Source organism: Rhineura floridana, chromosome 2 (assembly GCF_030035675.1).
Source record: "Rhineura floridana isolate rRhiFlo1 chromosome 2, rRhiFlo1.hap2, whole genome shotgun sequence".
NCBI classification, from domain to species: domain Eukaryota; kingdom Metazoa; phylum Chordata; class Lepidosauria; order Squamata; family Rhineuridae; genus Rhineura; species Rhineura floridana.
In genome coordinates, this window is record NC_084481.1 from 29,949,193 (window position 1) to 29,963,673 (window position 14,481).

At 45.0% G+C, this 14,481-nt stretch overlaps 1 protein-coding gene across 3 annotated transcripts in view; it reads left to right on the forward strand.

Moving 5' to 3' along the window:
* Positions 1–13,421: 13,421 nt before the first annotated feature.
* Positions 13,422–14,481, forward strand: part of HIBCH (3-hydroxyisobutyryl-CoA hydrolase) — an 80,040-nt gene continuing 78,980 nt past the window's right edge. The window contains exon 1 of one of the 3 annotated variants that reach the window (XM_061612891.1): positions 13,422–13,852. Coding sequence is in view for 2 of the 3 variants with exons in the window: in XM_061612893.1 (XP_061468877.1) it covers positions 14,102–14,178 (77 nt within the window). In the remaining variant the exon portion in view is untranslated. Of the gene's footprint in view, positions 13,853–13,951; positions 14,179–14,481 lie in introns of those variants that run through there. The other 2 variants (XM_061612893.1, XM_061612895.1) reach the window with 2 other exon arrangements.

The window sequence follows — 14,481 nt, forward strand, 5'->3', positions numbered from 1 at the left end:
TGTTTATGTTCTTAGCAATGTGCTCCTCAAATTCTTTTTTAGCATCCCTTATTGTCTTCTTGCATTTCTTTTGCCAGAGTTTGTGTTCTTTTTTATTTTCTTCATTCGGACAAGACTTCCATTTTCTGAAGGAAGACTTTTTGCCTCTAAGAGCTTCCTTGACTTTGCTCGTTAACCATGCTGGCATCTTCTTGGCACTGGCGGTACCTTTTCTGATCTGCGGTATGCACTCCAGTTGAGCTTCTAATATAGTGTTTTTAAACAACTTCCAAGCATTTTCGAGTGATGTGACCCTCTGGACTTTGTTTTTCAGCTTTCTTTTTACCAATCCCCTCATTTTTGTGAAGTTTCCTCTTTTGAAGTCAAATGTGACCGTGTTGGATTTTCTTGGCAATTGGCCAGTTACATGTATGTTTAATTTAATAGCACTGTGGTCACTGCTCCCAATCGGTTCAACAACACTTACATCTCGCACCAGGTCCCGGTCCCCACTGAGGATTAAGTCCAGGGTTGCCATCCCTCTGGTCGGTTCCATGACCAACTGATCTAGGGAATAGTCATTTAGAATATCTAGAAACTTTGCTTCTTTGTCATGACTGGAACACATATGCGGCCAGTCTATGTCCGGGTAGTTGAAGTCACCCATTACTACCACATTTCCTAGTTTGGATGCTTCCTCAATTTCATATCTCATCTCAAGGTCTCCCTGAGCATTTTGATCAGGGGGACGATAGATCGTTCCCAGTATTAAGTCCCTCCTGGGGCACGGTATCACCACCCACAACGATTCTGTGGAGGAGTCTGCCTCTTTTGGGGTTTCGAGCTTGCTGGATTCAATGCCTTCTTTCACGTCTTGAGCGACTCCGCCACCAATACATCCTTCCCTGTCCTTCCGATATAGTTTATATCCAGGGATAACCGTATCCCACTGGTTTTCTCCATTCCACCAGGTCTCTGTTATGCTCACTATATCAATGCTCTTCTCTAAGACCAAGCACTCCAGTTCTCCCATCTTGGTTCAGAGGCTCCTAGCATTAGTGTACAGGCACTTGTAAGCAGTGTCTCTCTTCAAGTGTCTTTGGCACTTGTGGTTAGGCCTGTGGTAATTTTGCTCTTCTGAATTTATATCCTGTGCCCCTGCTCTCACAATGCCTACTTCTAGGCCTACCCCTTTTAAAATTTCCTCATTTCTTTGGTTTTTATCCCAGGGGGGAGGTTTATTCCGAACCGGACCTTTCTCAGCTCCTGTCGGGTTTCCCCCCTCAGTCAGTTTAAAAGCTGCTCTGCTACCTTTTTAATTTTAAGTGCCAGCAGTCTGGTTCCATTCTGGTTCAAGTGGAGCCCGTCCCTTTTGTACAGGCCCGGCTTGTCCCAAAATGTTCCCCAGTGCCTAACAAATCCGAACCCTTCCACCCGACACCATCGTCTCATCCACGCATTGAGACTGCGAAGCTGGGCCTGTCTGTCTGGTCCTGCGCGTGGAACTGGTAGCATTTCAGAGAAAGCCACCTTGGACGTCCTGGAGGTCCTTGGAGGTCTCTCACTCTTCCTTTTATACATTCAGCCATTTTAAAAACTCAGCCAATCATCTCGCATTCTACTGCCCATTCACTCCCCCTCCTCTTTCACTCCACTTACCATGTATCTTCTAAAACAACAACACTTACCATATATACATTAATATAGGAACATCACATTTCGCCCCCCTTAAACAACAGCAGAGTATTATTCCTGTTCCAGGATTTATACGTCGCGTTAACAAATAAAAGTCTCTATGGGGAAAATGTCTTTCTTTGTTCCTCTGTCTGGTCACGTCACTGCAGTCCCAGCCACTTGCCTGGAAAGTCCATCGGCCAGTACATTGTCCTTGCCTTTTATGAACTGGAAGTCCACTTGATAGTCCTATAGGGCCCAGGACCACCTCTGCAGCATAGTGTTATGGTTTTTCATAGTCTGCAACCATAACAAGGCCCGATGATCCGTAGTCACTGTGAATCTTCGTCCCCACACGTATGGGCGCAACTTGTTCAGTCCCCACACGACCGCTAGGCACTCCTTCTGGACCGACGAATAGTTTTTCTCCCTCGGCGTCAGCTTGCGACTCAGGTACGCCACTGGATGTCTGGTGCCTTCTCTCTCCTGTAGCAAGACGACTCCCAGCGCCAGGTCCGACGCATCTGTAGCCACGATGAATGGTTTCTCATAGTCTGGTGCTATTAATATGCTCCTTGGCACAAGGCTTGCTTCAGTAGATCAAAAGCCTTCTGACATTCATCCGTCCATACCACACACTCAGAACACTTCTTCTTTGTTAATTCATGCAAGGGGGTTGCTATTTCCCCAAAATTTCTCACAAACTTCCTATAAAATCCAGCCACACCCAGAAATGCCCTTACTTGTTTTTTGGTTAAGGGGATCGGCCACGCTTGTATTGCCTCCACCTTGCTCCATAAGGGGGTGATTTTCCCACTCCCCACCTTATGTCCTAAATAGATTACTTCCTTTAGTCCAAACTGGCATTTCTTAGCTTTTATTGTGAGGCCTGCTTTTCTTAAGGCCTCCAATACTGTTGTCAGGTGTTGGACATGCTCAGGCACCGACTTGCTAAAAATGGCCACGTCATCGATATAGGCCACTGCAAAATCTGACATGCCTCGCAACACAGTATTGATTAGCCTCTGAAATGAACTTGGTGAGTTCCTTAGTCCCATGGGTAAGGTCACAAACTCATATAACCCATCTGGTGTACTGAAGGCAGTTTTGGCTCTGGATTGCTCGTCTAGTTCCATTTGCCAAAATCCTTTACAGAGATCTAGTGTAGAGATAATGGTTGCTGCCCCCAATAACTCTAACATTGCGTCTACCCTAGGCATAGGATACGCATCTGGGACAGTAATTTTATTGATTAGCCGATAATCAATGCAAAACCTTGTCGTTCCATCTTTTTTCGGAACCAGGACAATACTTGAGGCCCAGGGACTGATGGATTCCCTAATCACTCCTAATTCCAGCATATCTTCCACTTCCTTTTTGATCTCATTCAAAACTTTCCCATTCACACGGTGCAGAACAGTTCTGATTGGGGCATGATCTCCAGTATCAATGGAATGTATAACTATACTGGTTCAGCCAGGTTTGTTGCTAAAGAGATTCCTATAGGTTTTCAAAACTCTCAGAATCTCCTCTTTTACTTCCTCCTTCACCTCCTCTGACCATTCCACTTGATCTACCCCTCCTTTGTCTTTCCTTTCCTGTACCAAATCTGGAAGTTCAGGCCCACTTCCCTCAGGGAATAAGGTAACTTGCAACACCTGTGCATCCCTGGTATGGTAAGGCTTCAACATATTTACATGAACCACTTTGCTTTTGTTTAATTGGTCTGTGGTGATTACATACGTCACTGTGTCAAGCCTTTCTCTGATGGTATATGGTCCTTCCCAGTTAGCCTGTAATTTGTCATGTTTCCTGGGTATGAACGCCGTAACCATATCTCCCACATCATACACACGTTCCCTGGCTGTTCTGTCATACCAGTAACTTTGCTTCTGCTGAGCTTGACTGAGATTCTCTTTCACCACTTCCATCATTTGTTTCACTGGTTCACATTCACCCTTTCTCTCAGCAGGCATCCACAGTCTATATAAAATCCCATTCTCACACACAACTTGATTCCTCAGTTTGTCAGTGAAAGGAATCTGTTGGGTCAGGGCTTGTTCCTTTATTTGATTCAAACTGGTATCTTTATTCAGCTCTTCTCTGAAATGCTCTGTCTCTTCCCCAGAGACCAGCTGATACAGTTTGTCTCCTTCAGCAGGCCTGCTAGTGGTTGCTATGGTGACCTGAGGCTGGTTAACAGATTCCACCCTGTTTGTTTCAGCCCCCCTTAATATGGCTTCTTTTTCTCTGCCAATTTGCTGTCTGGTCACTACATAGATCTTTCCTTGGGCGCCCATTACATCCCTTCCCAGTATTACTGGTTCTTGTTGCTGGGCATTAATGCCTACTTTATATCGGCCCTCTCGGCCTCTCCAAGTCATATCCACCAGGGCCACAGGCAAACTTTCTGGTTGACCCCTCACTCCTTGGATAGTCACAGTTTCCTGAGGTAATATTACCTCAGATTTTATTAAATCTGGCCTCAGTAATGTCTGAGTGGCACCAGTATCAAGCAATGCCCAATAATTTGCCCCTTGTACACTCACTTCCTCTCTCAGACTTGAATCAAGGTCTGTTACTTCTGTCCAGTTTATCTGGCATAACTGAACCTTTTTCGCTGTTTCTAAAGCCTTGGGCTCTGTTTTCACTGTCCTTGTCTGAGCAGGATTACTAATGGGGTTGGCAACCTCACATTGAAAACGTAGGTGCCCCGGTCTACCACATTTGTAGCATAATTTCTCCTCACTTTTAGGGTACACAGATCCACTCTGGGGTGTCCTGTGCCCTTCAGATTTTACTGGAGGACTCACTCTCTGTGGTACCACATCCCTTCTGCCAGCGTTATATGGTCTGGGTTTAAAATCTCTTGATGTTTTCCCCACCCAGCCAGTTCTGTTGGAGGCGAAGTGATCCGCCATCTCTGCGGCCTCCTGCACCGATGTAGGGGAACGGTCTTTGACCAGGAGCCTTATTTCTGGTGGTAACTGATGGTATAATTGATCCAATATCATGAGGTTTTTCACCTCCTCCACAGACTGAGCTTTTGCACTTGTCAGCCATTTCCCAAATATGTCCATCAGTTTTGCCCCCAGCTCCACGAAAGACCTCCCTGTCTGTATCTGGCAATTTCTGAAAAGCTTTCTAAAATAATCAGGCCCCAGTCTGAATCTTTTAAACACTGCTTCTTTGAATTCAGCATAGGTGACAGGCCTGTCTGAGGGGAAATATTGGTATACCTCAGCCAATTCCCCTTTAATCAGGTTTGATAAATACTGCATGTATTTATCTTCAGGTAGCCCCCACAACTGAGCTGCTTTTTCAAAGGTGCTGAGGTAAATTTGAGGATCTTGACCAGGCTCATAGACAGCAAAGTCCTTTGGAGTAATTTTTATTTTTGCTCCATCTCTGTCCTTTCTTGTTTCATCAGAATGAAACTTCTCTCTTTCCAATTTTAATCTTTCCCCTTGTATCTCCGCATCCACTCTCATTCTCTCAGTTTCCATCCTCAATCTCTCTCTTTCCAACTCCCTCTGCTTGTCTTTTTCCTTAGCCTCCATCCTCAATCTCTCAGCTTCCAACTCTCTCTGTTTGTCTTTTTCCTCAGCCTCCATCCTCAATCTCTCAGCTTCCAACTCTCTCTGTTTTTCCTTCTCTGCACCTTCCATCCTCAATCTCTCAGTTTCCATCTTCAACTTCTCTCTCAAGTACTCTATATAAGCGGGATTGCTTAAATATCCTTCTGGGGTCTCTTCCCTGACCGGTTGTTTTTGCTGGGCAGTAGCAAATCCTATAAGTGCTACCCTCAATTCATCTACCCCTTTACCCTCGTGAGGTAAATTGAATGTTATGCACTTCTCCACCAGCTCCTCTCTTTTCATTTTTATGTATTCAGCCATGGTTTTTGAGTTCACTCACTCTTTGCCCCACACTCTTTGCCAGTCACTCTCACAAGTAATCTTGTTTTGTTATTTCTGTTTGCCACACAACTATTAGGGATTGTCTAGTATTCGTATCTCACTGCTACAGCCAACACCTGTGACGTAGTCTCCTTTGTCACCACGTGTCTTTGGGACTCTCTTTGGTTCGTATCTGGATTCTCTGTTGTTCGTATCCCACCGCTACTGACACCACATGTGGTGCGTCCTTCCCTGGCTCTCCCTGTCAGGTTCCTACCTGCTCGTGGTTACTGCCTGTCTCTAGGCACCACCAGGGACTCCACCAGTCCGGACCGCACTCTTATGGTTTACCTATCCGCTCTAGCACAGATCTCAACAGATCCCCCTGCTAGGCAACCACCAGTAACGTCCCAATACTAGTATTCCCAGAGACTCTGAATACTGGTATTGTTATTCTCTTCACCGCTGCCACCATTTGTTACAGTTCCCCTTCAGCCTTGGTCATTACCTTACCCTCTCTTCTGGTCTGTGAAACCCCAGCCAAGGATCAGGCCTTTGGTAAACCAAATTAAGTATTTATTACAGATAACAAAGCTAACAAGATTAACAAGATTTTTTCTTAAGGCACATAAGCATATGGTTTTACTCAATACTAATCCGAACTCCACCTCCCTCCTGGTAAACAACTCTCTAAACCCCACCAAGCAACCCACTCAGTTCTCTTCTCCCCCCCAGATTCCACTCTCACTCTTCCTTTTATACATTCAGCCATTTTAAACACTCAGCCAATCATCTCGCATTCTACTGCCCATTCACTCCCCCTCCTCTTTCACTCCACTTACCATGTATCTTCTAAAACAACGACACTTACCATATATACATTAATATAGGAACATCACAGGGTCCTAAAAATATACATCTCAGATGTTGAAGGCCAGGGTAAAGAGGTGCATCTTCACCATTTGCCAAGAGTTGTACAGTGAAGTTGCCAGGCACACCTCAGTGGGGAGGAAGTTCCACAGTTTAGGGCTACCATGGAGAATGCCCTCTCCCAGGCCACCCCCCCACCCCAACTTCCAAGGGTGGTGGAACTGTCAAAAGAGCCCTCTCTGCTGATCTCAACACCTGATATCTTTGGGTCTTTCAGATATTTGTGACCTAAATTGTTCAAGGCTTTAAAAACTAATGTGAGCACCTTGAACTGGGCCTGGAAACGAACTGGCAGTGGGACTTACTTCTGACTCATATGTATAGGACTGCATGTTAATATTGCAACAAACAGACCCTTTTATGGCCCTCATTAATAAACTCCACGGTAACTAAAACTCCAATCCTATGCAGACTTGCTTGGGCCTAAGCCCCCCTGGACACAGTGGCACTCCTTTCTGAGAACAGGCATGCATAACGTATTTTAAATTGTGGTGACTCATCTTGGGACCTTAGGATGAAGGGCAGGTAATTAATGATGATGACAGATTGCACCGTCAGGTGCTGTTATGTATATTGACTTGGGAGTTAGCACCACTACATTAAGTGGGACTTAACTTCCACTGAGTAAACGTACATAGGATCTTGCTGTAAGGAAAATTCACTTCCCACTTCACCATATGTTATTCTTTGTAGCTCTTCCCACATCCTTCAACAATCTGTGGCTTTGTTTACAGAGAAGGGAGTGTGAGCCACTTCCAGTGGTGGCTTGTCTGTTTGGTGGGGTTCTTTTGTTGTTGTTGTTTGGCTCTGTTGAAGCTGGATGTGCGTAGGAGGTAGCAAGGAGGATGTGATTATGACCCATGGGATCTGTGCTGGCCCTCTATACAGAACCGGTAGCATTGTGATGCAAGTGTGCCTATTTTTGCGCTTCCTCTTCTCTGAAAAGGATTTCAAGGTAAATAACCTTTGGAAGGAAGAACGTGACTATCTGTTTACAAATGAGCAGTGTGATCGGATGCTACGGGAATGACGTGGAACCCGTGACCCTCTGGAAGTCATTGGACTTCCCAATTCCCATCAGTTCCAGCCAGCATGAGAGTTGGAGTCCAACAGCACCCGGAACCCCACAGATTCTCTATCTTGCACTACATGGTGCAATAGAATCATACAGGCAGATAGCCCTAGCCCCAGAGCAAGCGCCCTGAAATACCAAATCTGAGACTGGCAAGTGACAGTCCATGAGCAGAATCTGGCCAGTGGGAGGTTGCCCTAGGAGGGGGTTGCAGGATTTGCTGACCGTCTTCATATGCACCATACATTTAAAGCACGCGACTTCCCCCCCCCCCCGAGAATCCTAGGCAGCCAGGAGCTTTACATGTATGGGGTGTATGCAGCCTAAATTTTGGCTACTTTGAATTAAAGCACAATGACAACAGCTGCCAAATAACTTTATTGGGGACTTCATCATAGCTGGGCAGAGGAAGTAGGGGGAATTATCACTGCTTGGCTGTTGGGCTGTCAGGCAAGCATCCCTCTATTTTATTTTATTGTTTTTATGAACAGGAACCATGAAGAAAAACTGGCATGATTGTCCATCAGCCACATATGTAGTCCCCCTTTCTAGTTTAGCACTTCCTGACCCCAGCCAGTGTGGAAGTCAAATGAAAGATTAAGCCAGGGATGGAGAACCTTTTTCAGCCCGAGGGCCTCATCCCTCCATAGGAAACCTTTCTGGGGCTGCATGCCAGTGGTAGGCATGGCCAGAGGCAACAGTGGGTGGGGCTAGAGTCAAAACTGGGTGGAGCATTGGATGTGATTCTTACCTTTGTACAGTAAGCACATTCCAGCCATGCAAATGTCAGTGGTTTTGACACCCACAACCATATTTCCATACTCCATCCAGGCAAGCATTAGCACAATTCAGGGATACCTTCCAGCCAGACAAACACATCTGAGGTGGCCTCAGAGCAAGGCTGGTGAGGGATGTGGCCTGAGAAGAGGACCAGATGGAGAGGCCTAGGGGGCTGCATTTGGTCTCAAGGCCAGAGGTTCCCACCCCTGGGTTAAGTGGACCTCCTGGACCCTTTGCGACAATAGTTGCAGGAACACTGCAAGCACCATAAGCAGCCTCCCCATTTCCCCCCTCCCTAGACACTCAGACCGTATGTATATGTGTGTTCTGCTTGGCCCCAGGAGATTGAGTTGGACCACCATTGCAGTGTTTACAAGATAGGCTTGATGGTTCCTAGTCAGGTTGCCAAACCCCCGTGAAAACCAGAAACTGCTACTTTTCCAGCTATCCTTGCTCATCATGCTAAGCAAACCTGATTTCAGACTCTTCTCACCCTGCAGGTTATCGTGACCCAAGATACATTCCAAAAGAGCTTTAGACAAAGAGCATCCTAATTGTTCAACTGTGTCCATTTATCCCAGTCGGTGACCAGTTAATGTCAAGCTTAAAGAGAGAGCCACTTTACAGACTAGAACAGTATGACTCACAACAGTGCAGCTGATATTTTAAAATGCTACCAGGCTAAAGTTGGGCGAGCAGCCATGAATAACATACTGCAAGACAGGTGTGACAAATTCTGTGAAAAAGGCAAAACATGTCTGTTATGTACGCCGTTACTCCCTCCTGTATTCTAAAGAAGAATAGCTGTTGGATACATCTTTTTCTTTATTGTATTGGATTTTTATATTTACATCCCACCTTTCCTCCAAGGAGCTCAAAGGTAGGTTAGTCTAAGAGAAAAATGACTGGCCCAAGGTTGTCCAGTGAGCTTCATGGCCGGGTGGGAAACTCAATTCTCGTCTCCTAGATCCTAATCCAACACTCTAACTGCTATACCACACTGGTCTTCCCCACATTATTACTTCTCTTCCTAATTTCTATTTTTGTTGTGTAAAAAAGAAAACTAAATAAAATTAGTAATAATAAAAAGAATGGTTGTATCAAGACTGTTTGTTGTACTGTTCACAAATGTGTAATTATTGATTCAAGGTGACCATCACTTAAATATAAACATGGATTCTCTATATCAGGGATAGGGAATCTGTCGCCCTCCAGATGTCACTGGACTACAGCTCCCATCATCCCTCACTTTTGGCCATGCTGGCTGGGACAGCATACCAACTGGGCAATGACCCAGTTTGGCTTGACCTGTACAACTGGTAATCTGAAACCTGGGGTGAAACGATACTGAGTCTGAACACTAGAATCTTTTATGTGGAATGATAAAAACAAAAGCTAACAATGGCTGTGTTGAATTCTACTAAAGGGATTCTGAATGAGCCAGAGAGAGGAGCTGCATTTTTAAGAAAAGAGCAAGGTTGCCATCTGGGGCTTTCCCTGAGCATTTTCTGTGGCATAATAGCTGCTCAAGGTTTTCATCAAGTAGAAGTAGGATCTATATGCAACATATAGATACCATTTGGTGGGTGGCGAGGGGGTTACAATCTTGTGCCCTAGAAGGGTGAAATAAATATTAGAACCACATACCTACCAAAAATTAAAATAAAAACATGGGACTGCCTGTGTAGGAGTGGGGATATGATGCAGGATGTTGCTTTGCATTGATTTTGGTCCTCCCATCTCACAGCCAGTCCTGGAAGGTAGTGTCATTAGGACTCCACTGGTCCAGCCCATGGGAATTATCCAGTGAGACGCTGAAGGGTTGATCTTATGAATAGAATAGCGTTTATTGTATCAGTCTATAGGCCATAGCAGAATAAAACAAAGTACCCAACCTTTCATTAAAAGTGCAGTAGTCACAATTAAAATTAATATATAAAATATATAAATCTCTTTATATCTTTTATATCCATTAACATTTAGATCAGTCCTCTGTGCTAGATTATCTGGATGTTTGCAGTGTGGCATCATCAATGTTCTGATACAGCACCCAACTCTACTATTTATTCTCTATGGAGTAGCAGTGATGTGTATGTGGCATTATAGTCTAGATGAGTTCTAACTTAAAAATGGAATTTATATGAAAGAATTGATGGTGGATAGTTCTCCTAATCAGGGGTTTCATCTATTCTAAATGGGATTGTGCTTCATTTGAATGGTGTTTTTTTAGAGGACTTGTGATCTAAGACTGCGGCTGGATTCTGATAATATGCTATGGACAGGAATGCTTTTTTTCCCGGCTCAGACTTGACAGCTCATTGTCTTGATTACTGCATTGTGCTCTGTGTGGGGCTGCCCTCAACAACTGTTTGGAAATTGCAAGTGGTATGGCTAAAATGGAGGTCTGTGTGCATGTGCTGCAGCCAAGCCTCAGCTTTGCCCTGTCTGGTTTCGCTCTTCCATTGTCTGGTGCCTGTGCAGGCAAGGACACAGTTTATAAATTATAATTATTTGTCAGATTGTTTTGTTGTTGTAAACTGCCTAGATTTGTAATGATAAAGCAAGATAAATATTTAATAGTAATCAGAAGGAATGAGTGAATGCAGTTTCATTGAGGTGAGCTAGCTGTCAACGTTTGCCTTTGAAAATGTTGGTAATAAAAGCTGGGCATGACATTTCTGTGCATACTCTTTGGAAGTAAGTTGCACTGGGTTCAACGGGACCGACTTGCAGGGAAGTGGGCAAAGGATTTCAGCCTAAATCTGCAATCCCAAACACACTTATTAGTTTAGGGAGAAACAGAGCAATCCAAACACCCAATGTGCCATGCCCCACTGGTCTCTGCCAGCAAGAAAGCCCTACTGGCAAGAAGTGCCCAAAGGCCCCTGCTCAAATGACGGATGGGCAGAAGCTACTGCTAGCAGTCACAGGAGGATCCACTGGATCTGGAGCTTCCCCTGCTGCCATCAGGCAACAAGACCAATCTGGGCCTATTTGCTGTGCCAACCTGGGAGCTGGCACAGGGAAAGGACATTTTTTTCTCCCCCCACTTCTGCCCTGGTCTGCTCAAACAGTGGGCTATGGATGCGGCAGTGACTTCATTACTCCATCAAGCCCTGCCACTGACAGCCTAGGGTTGTAGCCAACCAAGTTCTATTCAGAGGAGATCCATTGAAACTTAGGTCTATTTAGTCATGTCCATTAATTTCAATGGGTCTGCTCTGAGTAGAACTTAGGCCACTTCCACACCATACACTTAAAACACATGGCTTTCCCCAAAGAATCCTAGGAACTGTAGTTTGTTAAGGGTGCTGCGAATTACAGCTCTATGAGTTGCAAAATATAGTTCCCAGGATTCTTTGCGGGAAGCCTTGTGCTTTAAATGTATGGTGTGGATGTGACATTAGTTGAGTGCAACCCCAACAGGTATATATTACCCTCTTAGACTCATTGAACACAGTGGTACTTACTGCTGAGTAAATGGGCACAAAATCATGGTGTCAGACAGGTTCAAGATTATCGTGAACAATTTTCTCACCTGCATTTATAATTTTGTTCGGTAAAAAACATGTCCCAGTGGACACAGGTGTTTTTTAAAACTCATTTTTTTTTAAACTTAGTTTTGATTTCTCTTTTAGTTTAAGCTAAGTTTATCCAGGATTTTGAAATCAGTAAATCCATGATGGGGAAATAAAGAAGAGGCACAAGACTAAGGCTGCAATCCAGTACATAATTATCTGGGAATAAGTCCCACTGAACCCAGTGAAGCTTACTTCTGAGTAGACATGTATTGGATTGCAGCCCAAATATTTTACCCAAACAAAGCTCATCTGCGAGTTCCTTCTTCTGATGATCTGATTTCATCCTCACCATAAATAGGTTAATGGTTGAAAATTCCCTTAAAACCCTACCCATGTGTCATACAACTATCTTGTTTTTGTTCTCTGTATAGAGGCAAGAAAATGTTAAGCACTTAAAAAAAAAAATTGACATCAACAATAATGAGATAATGAGAGCCAGTGTGATGTAGTGATTAGAGTGTTGGACTAGGAGCTGGGAGATCAAGGTTTGAATCCCCACTCAGTCATGAAGCTCACAGGATGATCTTGGGCCAGTCACTGTCTCTCCGCCTAACTTACCTCAGAGGGTTGTTGTGGGGATTAAATGAGGAGAGGGAGAAGCATATAAGCCACCTTGGAGAAATGGTGGGATATAAATGCCATAAATAATAAACAAAATAAACAATAATCGCATTAATAATCTCCAGTGTATTATTGCACTGTATCCAATTCTAATCCATAAAAATTCAAACTCTACGCATGCAGATACACACGTTTGCAGGATACCTTTCGCAGTTAGCAGTTGCATTACAGGCAGAAATTTAGCAGGTGCAACTGTCCATCACTAAAATGGAAATGGACTACTGCCTTCGGTATTGAGGGGGTTTACCATTACCTTCCAACGAGGCTGAGAGGCAGTGACTGGCCCAAGGTCACCCAGTGAGCTTCATGGCTGTGTGGGGATTCGAACCCTGGTCTCCCAGGTCGTAGTCCAACACCTAACCACTACACCATACTGGCTCTACATAATGGAAAAGTCCTGCTATTGAATTTTTGTTGTTATGCCACGGTTAAAACTATACGGTTATACTTATGGGGACAGATTCCATCCCCAGCTCGACTCTGTGATGCAAGTATTGAATATACCGTCAGTGCAGTCTGTCAACCGATCAACAGCGGATACCGCAACCGAGCCCGTTATTGAAGAGGGCAGGCTGGGTTGCGGAAGGCGGAGGCAATGTGCTGAGCGAGCAGGGAGGGGAAGGCAGAGCGCAGTCTGCCACAATGGCCTTCCAGGTGGCGCTAACGCAAGAAACCGGGTGGCCTCCCAGATCATAGAGAAGAAACTAGCTCAGGGAGAAGAGTGACTACGTCATTTCCTCAGCAGTGAGCGAAAGTTAAAGGGATACGTAGTTTCAATTACCAGTTTCAGGCAGTGTTTCTGGGACAGAGTGGCCAATATAAAGAGATCAACCTTTGCTGCAACCCGCTGGGAGTTTTATTTTTTGAGGGGGGCGGGATTTTTAGCTGGAAACCCAAGCCACCTGCAATATTAACAGTGGCCTGCGTTGCAGGGCCGTCGTAAGCAACATTCTTCTCAACATCGAGAAAACAGTTTAAGATTACACTGAAAGGGTTGTTGTGTGCAACTAACCATGCAATCTTATACAGGCCTACCGAGAAGTGAGCCCCACTGAAGTGCGTATAGGACTGCAAACTCAGCCTGACCCCAAATATGCAGAATTGAGAACGGACCACACCGCAGGGTTGTCGTAAATCATACCGGCAGCCTCCAGCACCAAATGCATTGGCAAAAATATTTAAAGACTAAAAACAAAAATATTGGTTTCACGCAGTTAGACCATGATGAACTCCTTTCTTTGCTACTAGCTTCTGGACACGCCGCTGCCTAATCACAGTTTCGACAAAATCCCCGATTTCTCCACTGACATCTATGGGTAACTCTCACTTCCGCTCCGCGATTTAAAACATGGTTTTCCCAATTTGAACTCGGAAACGCTCTTATCTAGTCTACGAGATGCTGTCTCTTCATTTTTCCTATCTCTTGTTTCCATCCCTATCTGCTCTAGGCGACAAACTCTGCACTCTATCTAGGTTTCAATGTTTTGACCGCTATGTCCCTTCTGCGTTGCGGCGCAGCCAGGTGATGTCATCAGTCCACGCCTTGCCGGCCGCCCCGAGACCATATGGTTTGTGGGCGTGAGTACGACAGTGGCATGATGGGGCTGACAGTGACTCCGGTGCTGAGACAGCGGCTTCCCAGGTAGAACCCGGCAGGGAGTGCGGGGGGGCTGGACTCTATCCATCGATGTCACTGCAAGTGGGATAGGGGCTGAGTGTGACACTCTTAGTGCATCCCCTCTGCTTGGGACTTGCACGATCACCTCCTAAGCCCACCCCTTGAATCGAGTGTTCATTTGTTCAGAATAGCAACCTGGGAGTAAGTCGTATGGAACACAGTGGAACTTACTTCTGAGCAACTTGCCTGGCATTGTGCTGCGCAGCTTTTATTGATAACGTTTTGCCTAGCTGGATAAGGTTATAATTAGAAAGGAATGGTAAACAG